At 48.5% G+C, this 26,568-nt stretch overlaps 1 protein-coding gene across 3 annotated transcripts in view; it reads left to right on the forward strand.

Annotated features, from left to right (window-relative positions):
• Positions 1-23,909, forward strand: part of LOC140205443 (liprin-alpha-3-like) — a 122,495-nt gene extending 98,586 nt beyond the window's left edge. For 2 of the 3 annotated variants that reach the window (XM_072273048.1, XM_072273049.1), the window contains exons 20-27: positions 156-218; positions 8,712-8,887; positions 14,600-14,697; positions 15,185-15,360; positions 17,191-17,259; positions 18,924-19,092; positions 21,679-21,750; positions 22,175-23,909. In XM_072273048.1, coding sequence (XP_072129149.1) covers positions 156-218; positions 8,712-8,887; positions 14,600-14,697; positions 15,185-15,360; positions 17,191-17,259; positions 18,924-19,092; positions 21,679-21,737 — 810 coding nt within the window. In that variant the 3' untranslated portion in view covers positions 21,738-21,750; positions 22,175-23,909. Of the gene's footprint in view, positions 1-155; positions 219-8,711; positions 8,888-14,599; positions 14,698-15,184; positions 15,361-17,190; positions 17,260-18,923; positions 19,093-21,678; positions 21,751-22,174 lie in introns of those variants that run through there. The other variant, XM_072273050.1, reaches the window with a different exon arrangement.
• The last annotated feature ends 2,659 nt before the right edge of the window (positions 23,910-26,568 follow it).

Below are 26,568 nucleotides of genomic sequence, written 5' to 3' on the forward strand. Positions count from 1 at the left end.
CCCCCCGTGCAAGTCAGTGTAACATGGTGACAGTGTATAATGTCTGTGCAGTTCCTTGCTGGGATGAAGATTCTGAACCCATATCTCCCTCTCTCTCTTGGCTGCTCTCTGCCTGTCCTCTGACCTGCCTGAACCATCCTGGGCCACGTGAGCAGAACACGGGCAACGTGTGGGTGACCCACGAGGAGATGGAGTCCTTGGCCGCAGCCACGAAGACGGTGAGTGTGATGGTGTCCCTCTGTGTGGGCCCTTGGTTGCTCAGCAGAACTCTGCTCTCTTGTTAATGACTACTTGCTTGGGTAGTTATAATTGTAGTGAGGACATTCAGCCCGTTGAGATTGTGCCATCTCCTGGTGGAGCAAACCCACTATTCCCGTTCTTTACTCTTTTCCAGCAGTTTATTTTCCAACAGGAAAATGCTGTATTTAAGATCTAGAATAATTCTGTTCCCACCACCTTAATGGCAGTGAATTCAGATAACAAGCTCTTCCCTCTCTCCCTCCTCCTTCAGTCCTAATGCCCCTGAGAACAGCTCTGCCCTGTGACCTTGTCTTCATCCCGTTAACCTCTCATCTCTCTCCATCTTCCCCACTGTAAGGACAACCCCAGCTCTTCCAGTACAAGCTTGCAACCAAATTCCCTCTTTATCCTGAGGTATCCGCACTTTGCTGGGGTCCGAACAGTTTTATACTAAGGCTGGCGTAGTTTTAGCAATACACACAAAATGCTGGAGGAACTCAGCAGGCCAGGCAGCATCTCTGGAGAAGAGTACAGTCGACATTTCCAGCCAAGACAGGAGAAGAAAAGATGAGGAGTCAGAGTAAGAAGGTGGGAGGGAGGGAGAGGGGAAAGAGAAGCACAAGGTGAGGGTTGAAACCAGGGAGTAGTGAAGTAAAGAGCTGGGAACTTGATTTGTGAAAGAAGTACAGGGCTAGAGAAGGGGGTCTCTGACAGGAGAGGAGAGAAGTCCATGGAAGAAAGAAAAGGGGAGAGGAGCACCAGAGGGGGGTGATGGACAGGTAAGGAGATGAGGTGAGAGAGGAAAATGGGAATGGGGAATGCTGAAGGATAGGAGGGCATTACAGGAACTTTGAGAAATTGATGTTCATGCCATCAGGTTGGAGGCTACCCAGACGGAATATGAGGTGTTGCTCCTCCAACCTGAGTGTGGTCTCATCACGACAGTAGAGGAGGCCATGGACTGACATGTTGGAATGGGAATGGGAAGTGGCATTAAAATGGGCGGCCATTGGGAGATTCCGCTTGTTCTGGCGGATGAGGCGTAGGTGGTCGGCAAAGTGGTCTCCCAATCTATTTCGGGTCTTGCCGATATACAGGAGGCCACATCGGGAGCACCAGTCACAGTAAATGACCCCAAAGACTCACAGGTGAAATGTGGCCCCACCTCTATGGAATGTTTGGGGCCCTGAATGGTAATGAGCGAGGAGGTGTAGGGGCAGGTGAAGCACTTGTTCCGCTTGCAAGCATAAGTGCCAGGAAGGAGATCAGTGGGGAAGGACGAATGGACAAGGGAGTCGTGTAGGGAGTGATCCCTATGGAAAGAAGAAAGTGAGGGAGGGGAGGGATAGTTTGAAACTAGTTTTATCTAACAGGATTATTTCCACGTTTTCAATTTCCATGTTAGTTAAAGTTGGGTGTTCCCTTTGTCAGCTCTTTCTCCCGGTGCCTCCAGGGTTGCCCCCACCCCCAGACCCCACACCACTGCCCCTGGCATCAGACATCATTTAACACCGTGTACTGGATGAGCAGAAACTTTCTCCCTTCCCAAAACCAAACGAGGCCCTCGCAAACCCAGTGATGACATTGAGCCTGTGGTGCGTTTCGGACAACTCCGTCACTCGATCTGCATGGTTCCACCTGTATCTGACCTGCCCCTCTCCCTTAATTTGTCCAAAACTCCCAGCCACGCCACTCTTACTCCAGATCTAACCCTCCCAGTGCACTCCCGCCGGCTCCCCTTAACGTCCGTAATGTGAGGTCATCCGAACCCCGATGCCCCAGTGCACTTGGTCTCTGTGTTCACTAATCTGTACGGGTTCCCAGTCAAGCCGTGCCTCGTAGAAACACCTTGCTCTCGCTCTCACACCGCTCGTTGATCTCACTCTCTCCTAATTGTTGCTTTCACCTGGCTTGGGTCAAAGCTCTGGAATTTGCTCCTTGTGTGTGTGATTGATGGTCAGCATGAACTGGAAGGGCCAAATGGCCTGTTTCTAGGCTGTGACTCTGTCATCCTGTGCCACTTCTCCTCTTTACTCTCCTTAAGGCCATTGAATGAGCCGTTGATCATCTGCCCAAATTTGTTATTTTCTTAATAACTGGATGTTTCACTGTGGTAAAGGCTCAGCTTGAGTGGATATTGTGATTTGAGATTTAATTTGCCTGGCTCTCTGTTACTAGCTGGAACTTTGAGCCGAGCCAGGTGAAAGCAACAATTAAGTCTTTAAACTTAGTACCTTGTTTAAAACACCCTGCAATTGTTGCTCTGTTTTCTTTGTTATTTTGTTTTCTCTGTTCCCCTCTTACTAAAAGTGACCTGTTATCTTATCTGCCCTCTGATTCAATGTCCACCACCTCCTGAATGTTCTGTAGAAGAATTCATAGACTAAGAATGTTCATCTTAAATGCCAGCAAGATTCAGGTGATCCAGCCTCCGGCTGTTTGGGGACCCTGACGTTCCTGCAACAGGCTCACCCATTAGTCCGGATTGTAGCCAGAGCCGAGACTGGAGCTGGAAGCCGGGGATCCAGGGGCGTGACTGGAGCTAGGCTCAGTGTCCACAAGACCAGGGCTCGGAAATGTGGGTGGGATTGGACCTGGAAACGTGGGTCCAGACCGTGAGCCGGTGTCTGACCGGAGTTGGAGACAGGGGTCCGGACCGTGAGCCAGGGTGTGGCCACAGCTGGGACCGGACTCAGAAACGTGGGAGTGTTTGTATATTTCTTGAGCTTTTTTATTGTAAATGTGATACAAAAAGTGTATTGAAACATTTTGGTATGTTAGTGGGAGTCACATCCAGTAGTTCAGAAAATCTGCCAACCTGTGGGTGCCGAATTGTCGGAATTATCCTCTCCCTCTACTCCTATGTTTATTGGTTAGTGTCAGGGCTGTTGGTTATAAGGTGATGAAGGTTATTACTTTATTTATTGCTTATTTATTTATTATTATTTCTTCATTCTTTTTGCATTTGCACAGTTTGTTATATTTTGCATGCTAGTTGGTGCAGTCTTTCATTAATTCTAATTTGGTTATTGGATTTATTGAGTATGCCTGCAAGACAATTAATGTCAGGATTGTATATGGTGACATCTGTGTACTCTGATAATAAATTGAGGTTAAAGGTGTTGCTGCTTTGACCGTGGTTAGTCCACATTACTGATGAACATTCAGTCCCTATTTTGATATAATTCCCCTATGGTATGATTGACAAAGATGACGGCACCTAAACAAAGAGACATAGTTGGGTTAAATCATGGCCAAAGCTCCGGAAAATGGAAAATGTGAAATTGACCATGGCAGCAATTTAAAGAAGCACGGCTTGCAGATGGTTGGAGATTGTAGAGCGAACAGGCAGAGAATTTACAAAACACTAGTTTGCAGACACAGGGAGAAATGAGCAAGTTGTTGCAAGAATTAAAAGTGCAACCAGGGAGGTTACCCTTCAGTTGCATTGGGCATTGGTGGGGCCACAGTGTTCTGGAACAAGTTGGGGTAAGGTTCACCCAACCAATACCTAGAAGGGGAAGGTTGTCTCATAACAGGGAGGGCAGGCTAAGTTTGTACTGAATAGGTACCAGAGAGGGAGAGGGGACTTGACTGAAAAATTGTGAACGGTTTGATAGAGTGGGTGTGGAAACAGGTCTTTAATGTAAGGGTTCACCTAGTTAAGGCCAAGATGAGGTGAATTTCTTTTCTCTGATGGCTGAGAGTCTTTGGAATTCCGCTTATTGGGCAGTGGTAGCAGTCCAAATGCTTTTTAAGAGGTGTTTGACAAGTGAGGGTTGCAAGGTTACCATGAGTAGTCAAGTGCAGTGTTTGAGGTTACAGTCAGATCAGCCCTGAAACAGTGGGATAGGTTTGAGGGGCTGAGAGGTCGCCGGCAATTTTCAGATAGAAATGCTCATGAATTTCCATATGGTAGTTGCTGCTGCAGACAGAGGTGGAGCCTTACTGTCCCCTGCTGGTGGGAGGTTGGTGTTACACCCAGGGGCCAAACTAAATGTAGCCAATCATGTAACTTCATTAAGTCAAAGTTAAACAGCACAGAAACAGGCCCTTCAGCCCAACGCATCCATGCTGACCTTCCCCCTACACTAATCTCATTTGCCCTCAATAGGACTGTATCCTTCTATGCCTCGCCAATTTAAGTGTCTGTCTAAACGCCTCTTGAACACAGTGACTAATCAGAATCAGGTCTATTATCACCGACAGATATTGTGAAATGTGTTGCTTTGTCACAGCAAGATATAAAATCTGTATCTGACTCCACCACCTCCTTCCACACATCAACCACTCGCTGTGTAAAATCTCGTTCCCTGCAAATCCCTCTGAGACAGTAAAGTCAATAAGGAGTTTAGATGTTCTCCCCGTGACGGTGTGGGTTTCCTCTGGGTACTCTGCTTTCCCCGCACAGTCCAAAGATGCCCCAGATGGCAGGTTAATTGGTCTCTGTAATTGTCCTGTGATTAGGCTAGGGTTGCTAGGCTCAAATGGTCAGAAGGGCCTATTCTGCACTTTCTCAATAAATAAAAAAAATAAAAAGCTATCCTACTACACTGCAGGCCGTTGTCTGCATTTGGAGATACAGCTGTCCTGGGTTGTGTTTATGCCGCAGTTTATTGGACAGTATTGAATATGGGAACACAATCAGTGATGTGCTCCGGACTACAACAGCATGGACTTAAAAGTTCAAAGTACATTTATTATCAACGTATGCACAGTATTCCGTAGTTTTAAAACCTTGAGTTTTGTCTCCTGACAGGCAGCCCCAAAACAAAGAAACCCAATAGAACCCATTTAAAAACAAAAGACTGACTACACCCGGTGTGCAGAAAGGACTAAATCACGCAAACAATGAAAATAAGCAAGTAACGTTCCAAACTGAAGTTCACGAAGAAAAGGTGTCATTGGTTTTGTTCATTGCTTGGGACTATTAAAGTTTACCTGTCACACTTTTAAGAGGTTTGATCGAGGAATTCCAGAGGGTATGTTGAAGGAGAGTGTAGGTTCAACAAAGAGTTCACATGAAGTGACACCCCTGCCGTGGGGAAAAGATTCCAGCTTCAGAAATACTTCACGAAGTGAAAAACTCATGGTGTTTAACTTGTGTTCAGGGTGGCACTTCCCATATCATCTGCAGTACACTGTACTCAATGACATAATGTCTGAACCATAATCAAACATTTTCTAGCAAATGCAGCCAATTCACACACAGCAGCTCTCATTATGTATTCTGTTTATCTTGTTAGTTGGGGGCTACATACATGGGGTGGGGGTGTAGATCTGCTTTGAATAAGGACTGTGAGATGGTTCTGTCCCCCTGAGGGAACAGGCAGACTCTGGCCTGAAGAAAATTGGAAATAGGGACAGCAGCAGGCTATTCAACCCTTCCAGCCTCCTGTGGCATTATTTAATAAGACATAGGAGCAGAATTAGGCCATTCAGCAAATCAAGTCTGCTCTGCCATTCCATTATGTCTGATTTAGTCATAGTCATAGTCATTTATTTATTGTCTCTCTTACCTCCATTCTCCTGCTTTCTCTAATCTCTAACAACATTAATGTAAGAACCCATCAGCCTCCATTTTACGTATACCCAATGACTTGGCTTCCACAGCTGTCTGTGGCAATGAATTTCATAGATTCATCAGCCTCAGGCTAAAGAAATTCCTCCTCATTGCCATTCGAAACAGATGTCCTTCGATTCTGAGGCTGATCACAGCTAATCTAATAGTGTGTTTCCTCGCTCTTCCCATAACCCTCAATATCCAGAAACCCTTTGACGGCTGTTTGGAATAAACTCAATTATTTAACATTCACATCCTCCAGGGAAGAACGTCCTGAAGATTTTTCTTATCCCAATCCTTCTTATCCTTCTCCTGATCTGCTGAGGCCAGTGTCCTCCCTGCATCCTGCCTCTTGGGCATGGGGAGAATATCATAAGATTAAACGTGATCATTGAAGAGCACTGAATAGAGACCTTGTCCCAAGACCTAGCTGTAGAAACTACCACCCTCAGGACCTGTACTCCTGTGTGTGTGAGGAGCTGTATATGTACACAGGACAGGCAATAAACGGATACAGTCCGTGTGCAGGCCACTGGGGTGGGTTAGGTTGGCACCGTGGTCAGTTAAAGGCATCCTGGGCAAATTATTCAGGTTGACACCACCAGCCTGTTGAATAAAGGAAGAAGTGGAGCAGGAGGAGAGGAAGGCTTTCAGGAGGAGGAACAGGAAGTAATGAGCTCAACAGGCCTGTGAGAGGCACTGGAGAGCATTGGGTTCTGAGGTTTTTATAGCACCTGAATTGGCTTATTGCAGTTTAACAAGAGTAGTTAGTCATTTAGAGTTTCTTGTGTTTTTTTTCTCAAGTTGTATTGCTCTTTGTAATATGTTTTCTTGGTGCTTTCTGTTTAATTAAGTTTATTTTGATAGGCTCAGGGATTCCATGTTACTAGTGGATGCCTGATTGGCACTAATCGCAGGGTCCTAGTTTTGAGAATGTTAATTCTCACAGTGTTGCACGGCTGAGTCGCCGATGTTTATGATGAATGAACTGTCATCACCGTCCCTACGTCGGAGACTGTTTTTCCTCTGCACTTGGATTCTGATATTGCCGGCACACATAGTGACACGGGGGAAGAGGAGCTGCGGATGGCGTCAGCGGTGGGAATAGGGAAGTGAGGAGCTTCATGAAGAGGAATAGGGAGAAGAGGAGGAGGAGGATTGGAGAGAAGGAAGGGAGGTGATTCAGGAGGAGGAAGAATGGGGAGGAGGAAGAGGATTGGAGAGGGGGAAGGGTGGTGGTTCAGGAGGAGGAGCAGGGATGGAGTCGGAGGATGGGAAGAGGGCAGGAGAAGGAGAGGATCAGGGGGAAGTGTTTGACTCCTCGAGCCTTCTCTGCCACTCTTCACGGCCAAACTTCTTCCCCAGTTCCTCCTTCCCTTCACTCCTGGTACCTGTGGTCTACACAAAGTGGGACATACTTCACACTAACCCTGTACTAACTTTTTTCTTGCATCCTTTCACCCTCTGCCTCACTAACCTCTAACCTGTCCGGTGGTAGGAAGCCAAGGAAATCAGCTGGGACCAGGTGGGTTTTGTGTTCCTGTTTTCCGTTCACATCTCGCTTTAGGGTATTGAAGTTGGGCTGGGGGTCGCGGACGGCAAACAGGCAAGGAGCTGGTAGCTGTGCCCTGATTCTCCAGGAGCTGATGGCAATCCTGCCAGCAGGGTTGTCCTGGAGCCCCAAGGAATGGGGCACAGTTCCGGGCTATCACTGGGAACCTTCCCAGGACATTAATCATTGAAACCTTCTCTTTTATGGACAAACGTGTCAACATGGTGGTGTGTGGGGGTGGGGCTTAATGTTTGATTGACAGTCCATTGGAGGATGGGTAAGTGGGGGTTTGTGTGGTGGATGAGTGGCCAAACAATGGTTGGGATGGTGGAGGTGGTGTTTGTGGTGAGGGAGTGGAGATTCAGCAACACACACACACAATGCTGGGGGAAGATCAGCAGCTCAGGCAGCATCTATGGAGGGGAATAAGCAGTTGATGTCTTGGGCCAAGACTTGGTGATGAAAGTGATGTTTATGACGAGACACAGCCTGATGATGGGTCTCGGCCCAAAACATCGTCGACTTATTCTCCTCCATAGATGTTGCCTGACCAGCTGAGTTCCTCCAGCATTTTGTGGATGAGGAGGGTCATATACTGGGACGTCCGGGGCCAAATACAAACAGAAGTGGTGACCCATGGAGGCAGTCAGTGACCCTGGGAAGCTCCGAACACTGTCCAGCAAAATCCAGAGGCTGCCTGAAGCTTGAACGTTGTTTTACTGGAGATATTTGGAGACCAAATTCCTCACATTTATTCTGGGCAATTTTTTTTTCTCCATTTGTTTTTAATCTAATAGGGCTTTAAAATTATTTACTGGATTCCAGCTGCAAGTGTTTGACCAACCAAATGCTTGAAACAAGGCCAATACCTTTAGTTCCTAGCTGCTATGGAAACGCTGGTCGCTGGCGTTAGCCGCTGTGAGAGGTAGGTTAGAGTGGCTGTTCAGTACAGAAAAGACTTACTGAATCAGTGACCACCTCTAGCCTCACAGTCTCTGCCCAGTTCTGCCTTGCTTGTGCCGGATTTCCATCAGTTTGCTGTTGGTATCTCCTTCAACTGGCAACTTCCCAAACTCTGGACTTCTTTCCATGAAGCCATTTCCCTTTGTAAAAGCATCTTAAAACCTGCAGACTTGCTCTTTCCCCATATCTCCTGGTAGTTCCAGTTTCGGATGTTTGATTCCATTCCTGTGGAGCTCCGGTTGACGTTTCTTCACGTTGTGTTTGTGCAGCAGTTGTTATTCTCATCAATCACCTGGTCCTTGGCATGCCATTGATCATTAAAATCGGGGTAGGCACGTGGACCTTGAGAGTGGCCGGCTTCACGTGAGACTTTATTTATTTTGACACCCTCAGATCTTGGCCCACGGAGACATGAACCACGAGTGGGTGGGAAACGACTGGCTTCCCAGCCTTGGCTTGCCGCAGTACCGCAGTTACTTCATGGAGTCTCTGGTTGACGCCCGCATGCTGGACCATCTCACCAAGAAAGAACTTCGCGGCCAGCTGAAGATGGTGGACAGTTTCCACAGGTGGGGCGGGGGTTGAAACTCTCAGCCACGCTGTCCCAGTGCTGCCCCCTCAACGTTCTTCACCCAGAGAACTGCCCCACCCTACTGATGCGTGGTCAGCGCACCCACTGACAACACTCCAGCCAGTGGTCCAGAGGCTCTCGTGGGATCTTGCTGTGCACAACCCGCACCCCGATACAAATCCTGGGGCTTCCTCATTGCCCTTCCAGTGGGACCATGGTGAACGTCTGCACCGGTGGGTTTGGCCACGTCTTTGATAAAGAGCGGCTGTAAATCTTAGATACTCCTAGACCCCGATGTTTGGCACGTGGCTCACTGGTGAGCGCATTGATCTCATCGTACGTGAACTGAGCTCCTCTGATCCACGTCGGAGATCTGCCACGTGCACGGGGGTCCAGGTTGAAAGAGAGCTGACTTCTGGGCTGGGGATCAGGCATCAGGGTGGGTTAGGGTCCTTCTGTGTCCCAGCCCGTCAAAGATCAGCTTCGTTCGTCCGTGAGTGCATCACAAAATACACGTTATGTACGTCAACAACCAACACAGTCCAGGGGTGTGCAAGTGTCACCATGCACGTTCACATCTCACTAACCCTAACCCGGACTTCTTTGGGATGTGGGAAGAAAGCAAAGCACCCCATGGAAACCCCACATCGTCCCACAGAGAACGTACGAACGCATTAGAGGCAGGGGCAGTAATTGAACCTTAACCACTGGCATTGTGAGGCACGACACTAACCACTACACGGCCGTGCCCCTGATTTGTCAGTGTGAACTGCCAAGTGAGTCCGATGCAGATATTCCCACAATCAGATACCAGCATGCACCAGGATGCTACGGATTACACTGCAAGATCCCACAGCAGCCCTTCGATGGTTGGCTGGAGTGACATTAGTCGGTGAGGACAGTGTTGCCCCACCCCCTCAACTCGCTGAGGGATTTACCACCAATGTGTAATCTGCTCAGGAAAAGACCATAAAACTAAGACACAGGAGCAGAATTAGGCTATTTGGCTCATTGAGTCTGCCCTGCCGTTCCATCATGGCTGATTTATTATGTCTCTCAACCCCATTCTCCTGCCTTCTCCCGGTAACCTTTGACACCCTAACTAATCAAGAACCTATCAACCTCTGCTTTAAATATACTCAATAACTTGGCCTCCCCAGCTGCCTGTGGCAATGAATTCCACAGATACGCCACCCTTGGGCTAAAGAAATCGCCCCTCATCTCTGTTCTAAAGGGATATCCTCTTATTCTGAGGCTGTGCCCTCTGGTCCTCAGCTCCCCCACTATAGGAAACATCCTCTCCAAATCCACTCTTTCTAGGCCTTTCAATATTCAATAAATTTCAATGAGAACCCCCCCTCATTCTTCTAAACTCCAGCAAGTACAGGCCCAGAGCCATCAAAAGCTCCTCGTGTGTTAACCCTTTCATTCCTGGAATCATTCTCGTATACCTCCTCGACCCTCTCCACCGTCTCCAATACCAGAAAATCTTATCTAAGATAAGGGGCCCAAAACTGTTCACAATACTCCAAATGATGCCTCACCAGTTCTTTGTAAAACCTCAACATTATATCCCTGCTCTTATATTCTAGTCCTCTTGAAATGAATGCTAACATTGCATTTGCCTTCCTTACCACTGACTCAACCTGCAAGTTCACCGTTATGGAATCTTGCACAAGGTCTTCTAAGTCCTTGCACCTCTGATTTTTTAAAATTTTCTCCCTGTTTAGAAAGTAGTCTACACCTTTATTTCTTCTACCAAAGTGCATGACCTTACACTTCCCTACACTATATTCCATCTGCCACTTCTTTGCCCATTCCCAATCTAAGTCCTTCTGCAGACCCTGCTTCCTCAAAACTACCTGCCCCTCCACCTATCTTCATATGTCTGCAAACATGACCACACAGCCATCAATTCCAGCATCTAAGTTATGGTTTCTCCATAACTTCCTCCATCTCCAGCGGGATCCCACCACCAAGCACATCTTTTCCCTCCCCCTGCACCCCGCCCCACTTTCTGATTTCCGCAGGGATCGCTCCCTATGCAACTCCCTTGTCCATTCGTCCTTCCCCACTGATCTCCTTCCTGGCGCTTATCCTGGCAAGCAGAACAAGTGCTACACCTGCCCCTACACCTTCTCCCTCACTACCATTCAGGGCCACAAACAGTCCTTCCAGGTGAGGCAACACTTCACCTGTGGGTCTGTTTCGGTCATCTACTGTATCCGGTGTTCCCAGTGTGGCCTCCTGTATATCAGTGAGATGGGACACAGATTGGGAGACTGCTTCGCCAAGCATCTTCGCTCTGTTCGCCAGAAAAAGTGAGATCTCTCAGTGGCCACCCATTTTAATTCCACTTCCCATTTCCATGCCGACATTTCTGTCCACGGCCCCCTTTACTGCCATGATGAGGCCATACTCTGGTTGGAGGAGCAACACCTTATGTTCCGTCCGGGTAGCCTCCAACCTGATGGCACAAGCTTCCAGTAGTGAGATTCCACCCCCCCCACCCCACCATGCCCCATTCCGATTTCCCCCTCTCACCTTATCTGCCTATCTCCTCCCTTTGGTGCTCCTCCCCCTTTTTGTTTTTTTTCCGTGGTCTTCTGTCCTCTCTAATCAGATTCCTCCTCTAGTCCTGTATCTTCCACCAATCAACTTCCCAGCTCTTTACTTCACCTCTCCTGGTTTCACTTATCACCTTCTGTTTCTTCCTCCCCTCCCCCCACTTTCTTACTTGGGCTCCTCATCTTTCTTTTCCCAGTCCTGATGAAGGGTCCTGGTCCAAAACATTGACTGTACTCTTTTCCATGGATGCTGCCTGGCCTGCTGAGTTCCTCCAGAATTTTGTGCATGTTGCTTGAATTTCATCATCTAAATCGTTGACATAGAATGTGAAAAGAAACGGTCCCAGTACCAACTCCGGTGAAACACTACTAGTCACCAGCAACCAGCCAGAATAGGCCCCATTACTCCCACTCTTTGCCTTCTGCCAATCAACCAATCTTGTATCTGTGTGAGTACCATTCCTGTAATACCATGGGCTCTTATCTTGTTCAGCAGCTTCATATGTGGCACCTCGTCAAAGAAAACAAAATCCAAGTAAACAACATCCACTAACTTTCCTTTGTCTATCCTGTCTGTTGTTCACTCAAAAATTATCAACAGATTCATCAGGCGAGATTTTCCCTTAAACAAACCATACTGACTTTGGCCTGCTTTATCATATGCCTCCAAGTACCCCAAAACCTCATTCTTAATAATGGATTTCAACATCCTCCCAACCACTGAATTTGGCCTATAATTTCCTTTCTTCTGTCTCCCTCCCTTCTTAAGGAGCTGAGTGACATTTATAATTTTGCAGTCCTCTGGAATCATTCCAGAATCTGGTGATTCTCGAAAAATCATTACTCATGCCTGCACATTCTCTTCAGCCACCTCTTTCAGAACCCTGTGTGTAGTCCATCTGGCCCAGGTGACTTATCCACCTTCAGACCCTTCAGCTTCCCAAGCACCTTCTCCATAGTAACATAAACTGCACTCACATTTGCCCCTGACACTATTGAATTTCTGGCATACTACTAGTGTCTTCCATGGTGAAGACTGATACAAAATACTTAATTAAGTTCATCTGCCATTTCTTTGTCCCCCACTACTACCTCTCCAGTGTCATTTTCCAGTGGTCCAGTATTCAGTTTCACGTCTCTTTTAGTCTATACATCTGAAAAAACTTTCGATATTATTGGCTAGCTTACCTTGATATTTCATCTTTTCTCTCCTTATGACTTTTTAATTGCCTTCTGTTGGTTTTTAAAAGCTTCCCATTCTACTAACTTCCCACTAATTTTTGCTTTATTATATGCCTTCTCTTTTGCTTTTATGCTTTCTTTGACTTCCCTTGTCAGCCACGGTTGCCTCCTCCCTTTAGAATGCTTCTCCATCTTTAGGATGTATGTATCCTGTGCCTTCCCCGCAGAAACTCCAATCATTGGTGTTCTGCTGTCATCCCTGCTGATGCCCCTTCCAATCAACTTTGGCCAGCTCCTCTCTCTCGTGCCTCTAATTCCCTTTACTCCACTGTAATACTGATACATCAGACTTTACCTTCACCCTCTCAAACTGCTGGGTGAATTCTCTCATATTGTGATCATTGTCTCCTAAGGATTCCTGCACCTTAAGCTCCCCAATCAATATCTGGTTCATTACACAAAGCCCAATCCAGAATTGGGTCTTTTCTCTAGTGGACTCAACCACAAGCTGCCCTAGAAAGCCAGCTTATAGGTGTTCTACAAATTCCCTCTCCTGGGATCCAGCACCAACCTGATTTTCCCAATCTACTTGCATATTGAAATCCCCCATGACTATTGTAACATTGCCCTTATTACATGCCTTTTCCATCTTCCTTTGTAATATATATCCCACATCCTGGCTACTGACAGAGGCATATATGTGACTCCCATCGGGGTCTTTTTACCCTTGCAGTTTCTTAACTCTACCCAGAAGGATTCTACATCTCCAATCCCATGCCATCTCGTTCTAAGGATTTGATTTCATTTTTTACCACCAGAGCCACTCCACCCCCTCTGCCTACCTGCCTGTTCTTTCGATACAAGGTGTATCCGTGGATGCCAATTCTCAATAATGATCTTTCAGCCACGACTCAGTGATGCCCATAATGTCACACTTGCCGATCTCAAACTGCTAGAAGATAATCTACTTTATTCCTTCCATCCTGTATTCATCACCCTTTTCGATTTTGCCCCCATGTTACACTTCAGCTCACTACACTGACTGCAATTTAGCCCTATCATCTGCCTGCCCTTCCTCACAGTCTCACTACACAATGCATCAGCCTGTGTACCAAGTGCCCCATCTTCAGCCCTATCATTCCAGTTCACATCCTCCTGACAAATTAGTTTAAGTCCTCTCCAACATCTCTGACAAACCTGCCTGCAAGGATGCTGGTCCCCCTCGGGTTCGGGTGTAACCCGTCCTTTTTGTTTAGGTCATATCTTCCCAAGAAGAGATCCCAGTGATGCAGAAATCTGAAACTCTGCCCCTGCACCAGCTCCTCAGCCACTCATTCCTCTGTGCCATCATCCTATTCCTGTCCTGACAAGCGCATGCAGGAAAAGTTTTGGGTACGAAGAGAAGCGACAGTGTGCCATTCAGAAAGCCTGCCACTCTGACACCAATGTCTTCGCCACGCCGATTGTGGGAGCTCACTGCACTGGAGTCACCACCTCGGTGGGACGGGACCACAGCAGAACAGGTGTTTCCCATAAGGCAAATATCAGCTCCCAACCCCCACCCTAGTGTGAGATCCGGTCACCCTGGCGTGCAGTCCAGATACCCAGGCGTGAGTTCCGGTCACCCAGGCATGAGTTTCAGTCACCCAGGTGTGAGTTCCAGTCACCCAACCATGAGATCCGGTCACCCTGGCGTGAGTTTCAAGCACCCAGGACATTTCCCTGAGTGACCACACTCTATACCCTCAGACACTCCCCACCCTCAGTGACCACAGTCTGTCTCCCAGGAAACACCCACCCTCAGTGACCACAGTCTGTACCCCAGGAAACTCCCCACCCTCAGTGACCACAGTCTGTCCTCCAGGACACACTTTCCCTGAGTGACCACCGGCTGTAACTCGAGGTCTCTCTCCTCTCAGTCCGGTCCGAGCCATTCTGATGGTGGAGTTTCTATGTTGCAGGATCAGTCTCCACTACGGCATCATGTGTCTGAAGCGGCTAAACTACGACAAGAAGGAACTGGAGAGCAAACGGGAGGGGAGCTTGTCACAGGTGAAGGGTGAGTGCCGTGCAGATCCCCAGAGAGAGTGGCCATCTCCCGCCGGGGCAGTGGGGCCGAGCTTAGTCTCGTGTTGTGGATTCAGTGCTAATGCTTGTTATATTACCAGGGTCTGTCTTCCCCAACGCCTGGAAACATTCCCATGTGATGAGGAAACAAAATAATCTGTCTACACTGTATAAATCTCAGCATTTCTAGCAAATCTAGCCCTTCAAACCCAGCTGAATACCAAGCACATATTTTCACTGACTGGACACGAATCCCGTGCATTATTCTCCCAACACCCCTCCAACTTCAGCCAGTTTCTATACGGTCACAGTGACTTGCAGCTACCAACTCTCCCAGCAGACTCGCTCACCCCCATGCCAACCGTAACAGGGAGATTTACCCCACTTTAGTCCCCCTTTACATTTGACCTTATCCCCTGACCCCGTGTGGCGTATCGGAACATCGAAGGCATCACTCAGACCTTTCCTGTCCTCCGCAGACGTAATGGTGTGGACAAATGACCGGATGATGGCGTGGGTCCAGGCGATCGGGCTGAAGGAATACAGCAATAACCTTCAGGAGAGTGGGGTGCACGGGGCTCTCATCGCCCTGGACGACACCTTCGATCACAACGACATCGCGCTGTTGCTGCAGATCCCAATGCAGAACACGCAGGTACACGTGATGCTCGGAGTGCTGAAACCTCGCTGTGGCGCGGCTGTGCTGGGGAGCAGGCTGTAGAAGGCTGTGGTGGGGTAGGAGGGCAAGGGCCAGGTGGCACAGGAGAGAAAGCCAGCTGCAGACCTTCCCCAAGTGGACAGACAGCCCCCGACAGGGGTCATGGGAGGTGGGGATGGGAGTAATGTCAAACCTGGGTGGTGGATGATCTCGCCCACTCCCACCAAAGATGGTTGCAAAGCCCAGTGTAGATCTTTTCCAGCATTTTGATTGGTTAGAAAGCGGTTGGAGATTTTGGGAGCTGCTGATGGTGGGTGATGGGGAGGGAAAGGGGATTGGAATATACAAGGGACCTCAGCGTGAATGGGGGAATACTGATAGCAGTGCCTGAGAGATCACAGGTCGCTACCATGTGCCCTCACACTGCAGTTGGTGCACAGTCCCGTCTAGGGAACAGGCAACAGAATGGGACTGCGTGCACGGACATAGTTCACCTTTTACGTACCTGCCAAGTCCAGGCAAGGTTTGGTGAGCTGGGAGAGCTCTCAGCTGGTGACAACTTAGCAGCGGACTCAGAGGAACATGGTGGGACCCTTGGAGAGAAAGAAGGGGTGGCTCAGTGGCACAGCCACAGTGCTGCTGCCTCTCAGTTCCAGCCACCCGGGTTTGATCCTGACCTCGGGAACTGTCTGTGTGCAGTTTCACATGTTCATTCCGTGAACTAATGGGATTCCTCCTGGCTGCTCCAGTTTCCTCTCTCATCCCAAAGTTGTGCTGGTTTATCGGTTACTATAGATTGCCCTGGGGTGAGTGTGATGGGAGAATCAGGCTGGAGTTCACGGGCAAGAAAGAGATTCCCATGAAATTAGTGGATTGTTGGGATTGCATTGAAAATGCGTAAAGATGAGATGGGCTGAATGGTCAGGTGTTATAACAGAATATAAGAAGTATCAGGTTGGAGAATTGAGAGTCAGTAAAATTAATTTAATTCATACAACGCAGTAGATCAAAAGATTTCCTTCTAAACATGGAAGAATGACTCAGCTAGAGTTTGGAGTTGATTGTCAGGAACAGTTCCTGAGGAGTTGTGGGAGCCCACATCGCTGGGAACCAAGTGGTTGACGGCAGGTTAGCCAAGGGCGCAGGAATCTAACGCCTCCCTGAACTTGTGATGACCTTCAAAGTAATGTTTGCACCTTGAAAGAATCGTCTCCTTTTACAAAGAGCAAAATTCCATTCAATTCAAGGTCAATTACTCAAGTCTGATAAAACTGAAAAAAGAAGCAGCATTCTGGAAATGAGAAGTAAGGACAAAAGGTGTCAGAAACGAGATTGGGTTGGATTCTTGAAGAGAGAAATAGAGTTGATGTTTTGAGTTAATGATCTTTCACCTGATGATCTTGTCTGTACCTTTTCCTCTGGATGCAACTTGTCTTTTTTACAGCATAGAAACAGGCCCTTCAGCCCATCTAGTCTGTGATGAACTATTATTGTCTAGCCCCATTGACCTGCATCTGGCCCTCCGAAACCCTCCCATTCATGTATTTATCCAAACTTCTCTTAATAATTGAAATCGAGGCTGGATCCACCATTTCCACTTGCAACTCGTTCCTCGTTCTCACACCTCTGAGTTAAGAAGCTTCCCCCCCCCTGCAGGTTTTCACCTTTCACCTCTAGTTCTAGTCATTTCAGTGAAGTCTAGGAGCTGCCCTTCACGGCTGCCTGAAGCTGGAGAGGGGGGTGACGAGTTCTTGGAGCCTCCTGCGGGGTTGGACTAGCTGCAGCATCTTACTTACATGCTCCTAAAACTGTCTTTTGCCTCCACAGGCTCGCCAGATATTGGAAAATGAATTCAACAACCTCTTGCTTCAAGGAACAGACAGACGACATGAAGAGGTCGGTGCAATCCCAGCTGATCGCTCAGTCATTGAGTTGGTGGGTTGGAGAGTGGGAGCAGGACTGGGGGGGGGGGGGAGGGGGGTTGTGGAATCACAAAGTAGTGGGCCTTGAAGCCCAGACTGGGATTAGGATTTGGTTTTGGTACCTGACATTGCCCTCATCCTGATGGCCACCTGATGGCGCTGCATCAAGCACCACGTGGGACTGCAATACGCAAACACTAAGGTGCTCCCTGTCCCCATGATGCCTGGCCTGTGTCCCGCCCAGCACCACCTGTCCTCCATAGAGACACCAGAGTAGAAAAATACTTGTGACTATTTGTCGATCAGGCAGTGGTCAGCACAGAATGTCCAGAGATCTGTGGGATGACTTCCCAGGGAAGACTGTCAGTCATTTGGCAGGATGCCTCGTTCCCGGGATCCACAGATGAGATCTTTCCTGGCTGATCGTGAGAGACTCCCAGTGAGATCCCTTATGCATGATCTAGAACTCAGTCCAACCACACACTGGTTTTGGTACAGATGAGACAGTTGTGCACTTCCTTGTGGATGTGCATTTGCCAAAGAGGTCTGGAAAGGGATGAGGTGGTCATTGTCAAGGTTCACTCCAAGAAGCTTACTCTGTGGGCTGTCTCAGTGACAACATTGAGACCAGCATTGACTGGTCTGCTCGAAGGTCATTAGCTTCGTGAAAAGCGCACTGTCGTCTCTCTGAAAGGTGGTGGCCTTCCTGTAGAGCGATATCCTTGACATTCTGGTCTGTCTGAAACATGTTGGTATTGATGGTTTGTAAGGGAGTGGAGAATGTAGAGAAGGACAAGTACTCATTGTATTTTACAAAGTAGGTTTTTGGAGATCACAATAAAGTTGGCGGCACAGCTGTGTGGCTGGTGGAGCTATCTCACCAGAGTTTCAGCAACCCTGGTTCAATCCCGACCTCTGGTGCTGCCTGTGTGAAGTTTGCATGTTCTCCCTGTGAACATGTGGTTTCCCCAAGGTGCTCCAGTTCCCTTCCACGTCCCACAGACGTGCCTGTTGTTAGGTTAATTGGTCACTGTAAATTGTCACTGGTAAAATTTGGGTGGAGGCAATGAAAAGAAAATATAATGGGATTAGTGTAGATGGGGGGACTCAGTGTGTGAAAGCGCCATGGTGTACAACTCTGGAAATTTCTTAAAAAAAATACTTAAAGTGGATGATTTAATAATGGAGATGAGGGGCAAGGCTTGGTTTTGACAGAGAAACCTCACAAATTATCTTGGGGAAAGGGTTTTTTTTCCCCGATGTCATGACATCAGACCCAGTAGAAAGTTCCTGGTCTATTGACCAACAGTAACCCTGACCTGTCTGGAAGCTGTATGACCTGGACTATTAACATCAGCCACCCCAAAGGTCTGGAGAGACCCACAAACACTCAGCTAATCTGACCACCGCCACCGCCCCCCCCCCCGCCCAAATCCAGGAGCAGGATTTGTGCCGTCCTGTCCAGGCTGAGGCACTCAATGTGCTCATAGTCACAGGTTGAACGTGCAGACTCCACGTAGATAGCAGCAAGGTCAGACTGAGTGGGTCTACTAGAACTGTGAGGCATCAGCACTACCTGCCGCTCCAGTGTGTCACCAGTGACGCAGCCTCTCCTCCTTCCCCTCCGATCATTTCCAGGGCGACGCCAAGAACTTCAGTCGAGCCCCGTCGTGGCGCAAGCGGTTCCGAGCAAAGGAGATGCGTGATATGACGTCGGACACGTCGGAAACGCTCCCCGCCAACTTCCGGGTGACGGCAGCAGCCATTGCTTCACAGAGCGTCCAGCTGCGGAAGGTGCAGGCAGACAGTAAGTGGGGCAGCCATTGACCAGACGCACCCAGCCCACTTCTCTCCGTAGACACAATGGAGACTGGCCAACCGGGGGAATGGAATAGTTTGTGCTGGGGGCGCTGCAGGAACACAGAGGAAGACACCGTCCAGTGAGATTGTAACTGAACACCTACGCTCTGTCCGCCAGAGAAAGCAGGATCTCCCTGTGGCCACACATTTTAATTCCACATCCCATTCCCATTCTGATATGTCTATCCACGGCCTGCTCTACTGTAAAGATGAAGCCACACTCAGGTTGGAGGAACAACACCTTATATTCCGTCTGGGTAGCCTCCAACCTGATGGCATGAACATTGTCTTCTCCAACTTCCGTTAATGCTCCTCCTCCCCTTCTTACCCCAACTCTTATTTATTTATTATTTTTTTATTTTTCTCCCCTTTCTTTCCTCTTTTTTCTCCCTCTGTCCCTCTCACTATAACTCCTTGCCTGCCCTCCATCTTCCTCGGGGCTCTCCTCCTCCTTTCTTTCTCCTTAGGCCTCCCGTCCCATGATCTTCTCCCTTCACAAGCCTTGTATCCCTTTTGCCAATCAACTTTCCAGCTCTTAGCTCCATCCCTCCCACTCCTGTCTCCTCCTGTCATTTCGATCTCCCCCTCCCCTTCCCCCTCCCACTTTCAAATCTCTTACTCTCTCTTCTTTCAGTTAGTCCCGACAAAGGGTCTCGGCCCGAAACGTCGACTGTACCTCTTCCTATAGATGCTGCCTGGCCTGCTGCGTTCCACCAGCACTTTGTGTGTGTTACTTGAATTTCCAGCATCTGCAGATTTCCTCGTGTTTGCGTTTTTAAATTCTACCTCAGTGCTGCTTTCCTGCACTAACTCCACAGCCCCTGAACACTTAAATCAAAGTGCAGTACTGTGTAAGTCAGTGGCCCCACAGCAGAAAGCAGAATATCACTCAGTAGTGATACTGGCTGAGGACTTGGTACTGGCAGGACTCAGGGAATTTTCCATGTCAACCTGAGAAGAATTCAACACCACATCCCCCTCCAAGGTTTCGGTGTTGGGCAGGCTTGTTGTGTATATCTGCTAACAACAGGAAAGGGGCTCGAACCCACTTCTGGCTACTGTCACTGATCTGGATAGGTAAGACAGAAGTAGGAAAGTTGTTTCCGTTGGTAGGTGAGACTAGAACTCAGGGACATTGCCTCAAGATTCAGTGGGGAAGGTTTAGGACAGAGATGAGGAGAACTGTTTTTCCCAGAGAGTGGTGAATCTGTGGAATTCTCTGCCCAGGGAGGCAGTTGAGGCTTCTTCACTAAATATATTTAAGAAACAGTTAGATAGGTTTTTACATAGTAAGGGAATTAAGGGTTATGGGGAAAAGGCAGGTAGATGGAGCTGAGTTTACGGACAGATCAGCCGTGAATGGTGGGGCAGACTCAGTGGGCCGGATGGCCTACTCCTGCTCCTATTTCTTATGTTCTTATGGGCCTGCAGGGGGAGGCACTAGCAGCAGCAAAGAAGGGCATTGAGAGGATCACTGGTGAAGGAGAGGGCACACGGATAAAGTGATGAAGATCGGATACGAGATGTTTTTTAGAACATTAGCACAGGATGGTCGTGATATAGCTTTCTGAAGCGTTGCTCTGGCCTCAGCTGGAGTACTGCATACGATCTGGTTGCCACACCATAGGAAGACCGTGATCACACTGGAGAGAGTGCATAGAGTCACCAGATCGACTCTCACAACATAAGTATTTGAATTGTCAAAGACCACAGACCAAGTGCTGGTAAATGGGATTACTGTAGATAGGTCCTTGATCAGTGGGCCGCAGACAACCCGGGTCTGTGTTCAGTGACTCCAGGCACATCGCCACGAAGTGGAGCAGAAACAGATTGCATCCCATATTCTTAATTGCCGTTTAGAACCCAACCCTTTGATTGCTCTTTTTGGCACTTCGGGTGAAGTTGGCATGCATTTGCCTCCGACTAAACGTCGAACATTATCTTTTGCCTCTCTTCTGGCTAAATTATAGTTCTTCTTAGGTGGAGAGATGTTGCCCCACCCACTCTTCTCAATGGCTTAGAGACATTATGTCCTGCTTAGACATTGAAAAGGTTCATTATTCACTTCTTAATTCGGACATGAAGTTCCATAAAGTGTGGGGACCTTTTCTTGAATATTTTCATAATTCCTCTTTGGATTAAAGGTTTATCTTTTTTTTGTATTTTATTCCCTTGCTTTCAGCTTTTTTCTTCTGGTTAAGTTTTACGGTTTTTTTCATGTGAAATATATTATAGGTTAGGTAGTCGGCAATATACTTTTTTTTTATATTTACAGCTCTGTGGTGACGAAAGCTCTGTTTAACTTTCTTTACACCGAAATGGTTGGTTTGGAGTTGCGTAGTGGGAGGGTGGGGAGGATACTAACTTTATATGATTTTATTTTGGGTGCTTTTTCTTTATTGTTATGAATTGTATATTAGACATGTTTGTTTTGCACTGTATTTTTTGTTGCTTTGTAGAAACTCATTTAAAAAATTAATTAATTAAAAACAGATTGCACTCGGAGTTAACGCCGCCCCTCTTGTCGGTACAGGTGCCGCCTCAGGGACTCCGCGGGCCGACACCCCATCAATCCGGACGTATTCATGCTAACAGCACTCAGCAGGTGAGCACGCTTCGAGACCGCGGCGGACGGGGGCGTCGCGGGCCTGTGTGAGGGGAAGTTATGTGGAGTGTTTGAGCAGTCACGCGTGAGGGTTTGTTCCAGGGCGTCTGCGAGGGAAGTTTTGACCGAACGACACGGGTTGAATGGGGAGATGGGGGGAGCTACATGTGAGGGTCCGTCCCGGGGCGTGTGTGAGGGAAGATTGACACAGGTTGAATGCCTGGTGCTTTGATCGTGCATGTTACTTTCCCTTCGGCACTTGGTGCTCCAATTTCCTCCCATATCACGAGCAGTGGGTTGACTGGCCACTGTAACTTAGCCCTAGTGAGTGTTGGGTTGAGCAGCTGTCGGGGTGTGTGCACCGCGACGATGGGCCGAAGGGTCTGTTCCCAGCTCTGACTCAGTGGGACTTGTTCCTCCGCAGATTCTGAGTGTTGGGTTGAGCAGCTGTCGGGGTGTGTGCACCATCACAGGAAGGAGCAACGAGCAAGCAAACCTCATCCGATTGCTGAGAGCAAAAGACTTTCTTCGTGTCGAGGACGAGCAGGCGAGAGCCCAGAGAGACTCCGAGATCACGATTGCGACGCTGCCTTGTTTTTTGTTCTCCTGTTACTCTGTGGGTTCCAGATCAGAGCTCGGGGCCCCTACAGTGCAGAGCCTGTCTGGCTTGTTCAGGTGGCTGGCAGGGTGCACGCTGATGGAGAAGGTCCACACCGGTTTAAAGCGTCATTCGGTTCGGGATGTAAATAGAACGACCCTGCTCCCATACTCCCTCTCCGAGGCTGGGGTTTTATTCGTGTGAGTGTGAGTATGTGTGTGTGTGAATTTCAAAGGCATCCGTGCTGAAGACCTTGAACTTTATTTTTCAAACCCGTTGCCTGCCCGAACCATTTAGAATTGGACATCTCCCAACCCCACCCCCTCCCACCCACTGTACCTGGACAGCAGTCTTGAGAGGGGCACGAGTAAAGGGCAACCGGGAACAGCGACTAGCTCTTCGAAATTGTCACTTCAGCTGTCCGCAGACCGCCGGGGGCTCTTCTCCGTACCTGACTCCTGCTCTCCCTGACCTGAGAGCGTGTGACGGGTCGGTGTAGCGGGAGCTTTACTCTGTACTTCGCCCTGCTCTGGGATCGCTCGGTGCTGTTCTGGCCCCTGGAGCTAGATGGTCGGGTCCCTGGGCGCCGCGGGTTCAGGAGCGATGGGGATGGGTTCTGGCCACAGGCTCCAAAGAGAGTGCGGTGCTAAAACCAGCTAAGTCTGGAGCAAGGCGTAGATGTAAGTTAGCCTCTGCCTGGGGCTTGGCGCAGCCTCACCCACTCTCGTCGCTCCCCCTCATGTGGCCACTGACTGCTGCCTTAACCCCCCGCAGCTCGGGCTGGGCTGCCCCAGGTACAAATTCAATTGGCCACGGAGTATTGTTGAGGTGCTGTCACTGACTGGTTACATTTAATACCTCCCCCACTCCTCACCAGTGCCGTGCGCAGCGGAACCTTGGTTTTATTTATATCGATATTGAGCATGCGTGTGTCCCAAGGACTCTCCCGTTTAGGGAAGTTTTGTCTCCGGAGCACGGGGTCCTGTTGTCCGAGGGGGTGGAGTGGGTTCCCGCAGGGAAGCAGAGGCAACGGCCTGGTCAGCTGTCCCCAGTCCCCGAGATTGCCTTGTGCATCACACCGGGACCAGGAGAACAGCACGACAGGGGCCTCTCCTCTGGCTGATAAAACAGGGTAACTGCGGAGGAAATCGTCCCTCTCCCTGTTGTAGATCACTTCCCCCTCCCTCGGCAACCTTCTAATGCCCCTGCTCTCCCCTCCCTCTACCCTCAGCACATCTCATGCTGAAACCACGGTAGCCTGAGGGAGTCCTCGTGTGAAGTATGGCCAGTTTAATTCTTGTTGTACATGTAAATCAGGCTTTGCTGTTAACGCATTGAATGGTTTCAAACCTTTCAGTGTTTCTTTTGTAAATGGACAATTACTGTATTTATTTAACTTGTGCAATGTTCTGTCATTGTTCTGGAACATTCTTTGACTTTTTTTGTTCATTTTTACTCTATACTTGGAACGAGGAAAAGACTCTCCCTTTTTATATGTCAGCCCGACGCACTTCATCGTCACGTCTATTTTTTATTTAATTTATTAGTGCCACGCGCGTTTCCAGGTGAGTGAAATTGTATTTAATGTATTTACATAAAGGTCTGTGTCAAAACTTCTACCTCCTAGCTTTACTGACAGTCCTGGTGCAAATCTAAACTGAATGCCAATGTTTCAGAGCTGTCCAAACGTGGCGGCTGTTGCAGAGGCATAAGAACTCGCTCATCCAATCACCCACCCGCTAACCCCCTCACCCGCCACCCTCTCACCCGCCGACCCACCTTCTCACCGCCGCCCATCACCCACTCCTCCGTCAACCGGTGTACAATGTTCTGGTGTTCCAGTCTCTGGCTTCAATACCAAGTATGGCAGTGGTCAGTGAGGTGAGGTGAAGGCCTCTGTTGGTCACAGTTGACAATGGATATTGTGTCCTAGCTGCCTAGATATGCAAGCCTGGGCTGTACAATATGCAGAGCGAGCTGTTGCCCATGTAGCAAGCTCCCCCTCTCCACGCATCTGATGAACCCAAAGGAACGGCAGAGACTGATACAGTTTGGTACCAGCAGGGTCGCAGGAGTTGCCGGTCAGCATTGAACTCAGTGTGGGACTGCCTCAGGGACTCCAGCTCCGGATTTTTTCCTCGGGATATACACCCGAAGCCTTCCCCATGAGTGGGTACAGCTGAAATGCAGTGGAGGTTTGAGATCAGAGTTTTCCTTCTCCTAAATGAGCTGCCAACCAATGCTGACAAGCACCATCTGCCCGAAGCAACTGGTTTTAAGGTGCTAATAACCTACCTTTGCCCCCTCTCCTGTCAGTATAAACAATTCCCCCAGACGTAGTAGCTAAGCCACACGTGAAGGCCAGGAGCTGGACTTGGTTGTCAGAGGCTATTTGAGCTGCAAGCCATTTGGAGCATTTAATAGATCGTGGGAGCCTGTCTCCATCACCACCACCAGGTACAACAACCTTAAGTGGTCAGTATCCCAGAGGTAATTCCCAATATCCCAATGCTTAATGTTCAAACAATCTCCCAATCTGCTCTTTTCCCAGACAGTAGAACTAATGTCGGCTCAGTGTTCCAACATTCCCAACTTTCCTTGGATGCTGACAAGACACATTGTCAAATTGACACCCCATCAATTCTCCCTTCCTCCATATGCAATCCTGTGGCAAGATACAGAAACCTAAAGCTGCTGAATATTTTTTTTTCATCAGAGACAGCCTACCTGAACTGTTTCACCTCTCACAGGTGGGAGAACTGCATTAACTATATGTCCGGGGACAACCAACCCCATTGGGTCTGGCTGATGCCCCTCCACTGTTCAGTACAGTTAATCATTGATTCTTTGTACCTTAGCAAGCATTCATGACCTTCACTGAGAAGGTGTTCCTTGTTGGGACTCCATACCTATAGAGCTGTCACCAGAAGAACAAACTATAGTTCGGAGATGGACTCACCACCCCTTTCTCAGGGAATGGACACTAAATACTGACCTCATTGATGACACCCTGTCTGGTCATTGTAGGAAGAATGTGGAGGCTTTGGAGAGGGCGCAGAGGAGACTTACCAGGATACTGCCTGGATTAGAGAACGTGTCTTCGGAGGAAAGGTGAAGTGAGTTAGAGCCTTTATTGATGAGGAGGAGAATGAGAGGAGACTTGATGGAGGTGTATAAGGTCATAGGTGGCAGAGATAGAGTGGACAACCAGTGCCTTTTTCTCAGTGTGGTATTGGCTGATACTTCTAAGGTGATTGAAAGAATGTTTAGGGAGGATGTCAGAGGTAGGTTTTTCACACAGTAGTGGGTGCATGGTATGCACCTTCGGGTGGTGGTGATGGTATATTAAGAACATTTAAGAGACTCTTAGATAGGCACATGACTGAAAGAGAAATGGGCAATGTAGATTGATGGTTATGAAGGGTTAGATTGATCTTGGAGTAGGTTAGAAGATCAGCACATCGTGGGCTGAAGGGCCTGAACTGTGCTGTGTGGTTGTATATGTGTGTCTCACAGTCCCACAGCTGGTCCTGAATGTCTGTTATATACGTAGAGGCTACCGGTAAGATCAGACCTGAAGATTAATGTCGACCTCTCAGTAGGGCCCTTAGAAAGATGTAACAAAGATCATCTCACAGACTTCTAGGATGAGGTCTGTCCAACAGACGTTCTGAGTGAAGAAGAAAGCCCTTAACTCCGACTGGAGTCATCGGGACACCGTCATGATGGCGTTTTTTTTAGCAGGCTTTCTAGCTAGAGTTGTTAGCTCAACACTCAACCCAGCACGGATAGAAAGTGTGCAAGGGAGCCGGCTGGATTCGAACTCGGGAGCCTTCGCTCCGAAGTCCGGCGCTGATGCCACTACGCCACCGGCTGCCAGATGTTTTGTGTAATACGCTCATATTGTTTGAAAATCATCGTCTTAAAGTGTGCAACAGTTTTAGAGGGCTTATCCAGTCAAGCAAGAGGCCGGAGACACAAGAGACTGCAAATGCTGGGAAAGCTGAAGTTTATTGACCAATTTGTAGTTGTCCTTTGAACTTGCTGCTGGGACATTGTGAAGGAAGGCAGCCTGTGCAGTAGGATCTGGGGCCCAGGGATCTCTACCAAGCTAAAGCAACCAGTGCCATTGCTTTGAAGTGTAGCCAGTTGTAGCAATGTGGACACAGCAAAAGGTTCCACAGTGTGAAACTGACTGTTAAGTCATGGTCAGATGTAGG

This window comes from Mobula birostris, chromosome 11, assembly GCF_030028105.1.
Source record: "Mobula birostris isolate sMobBir1 chromosome 11, sMobBir1.hap1, whole genome shotgun sequence".
Lineage (NCBI taxonomy): Eukaryota > Metazoa > Chordata > Chondrichthyes > Myliobatiformes > Myliobatidae > Mobula > Mobula birostris.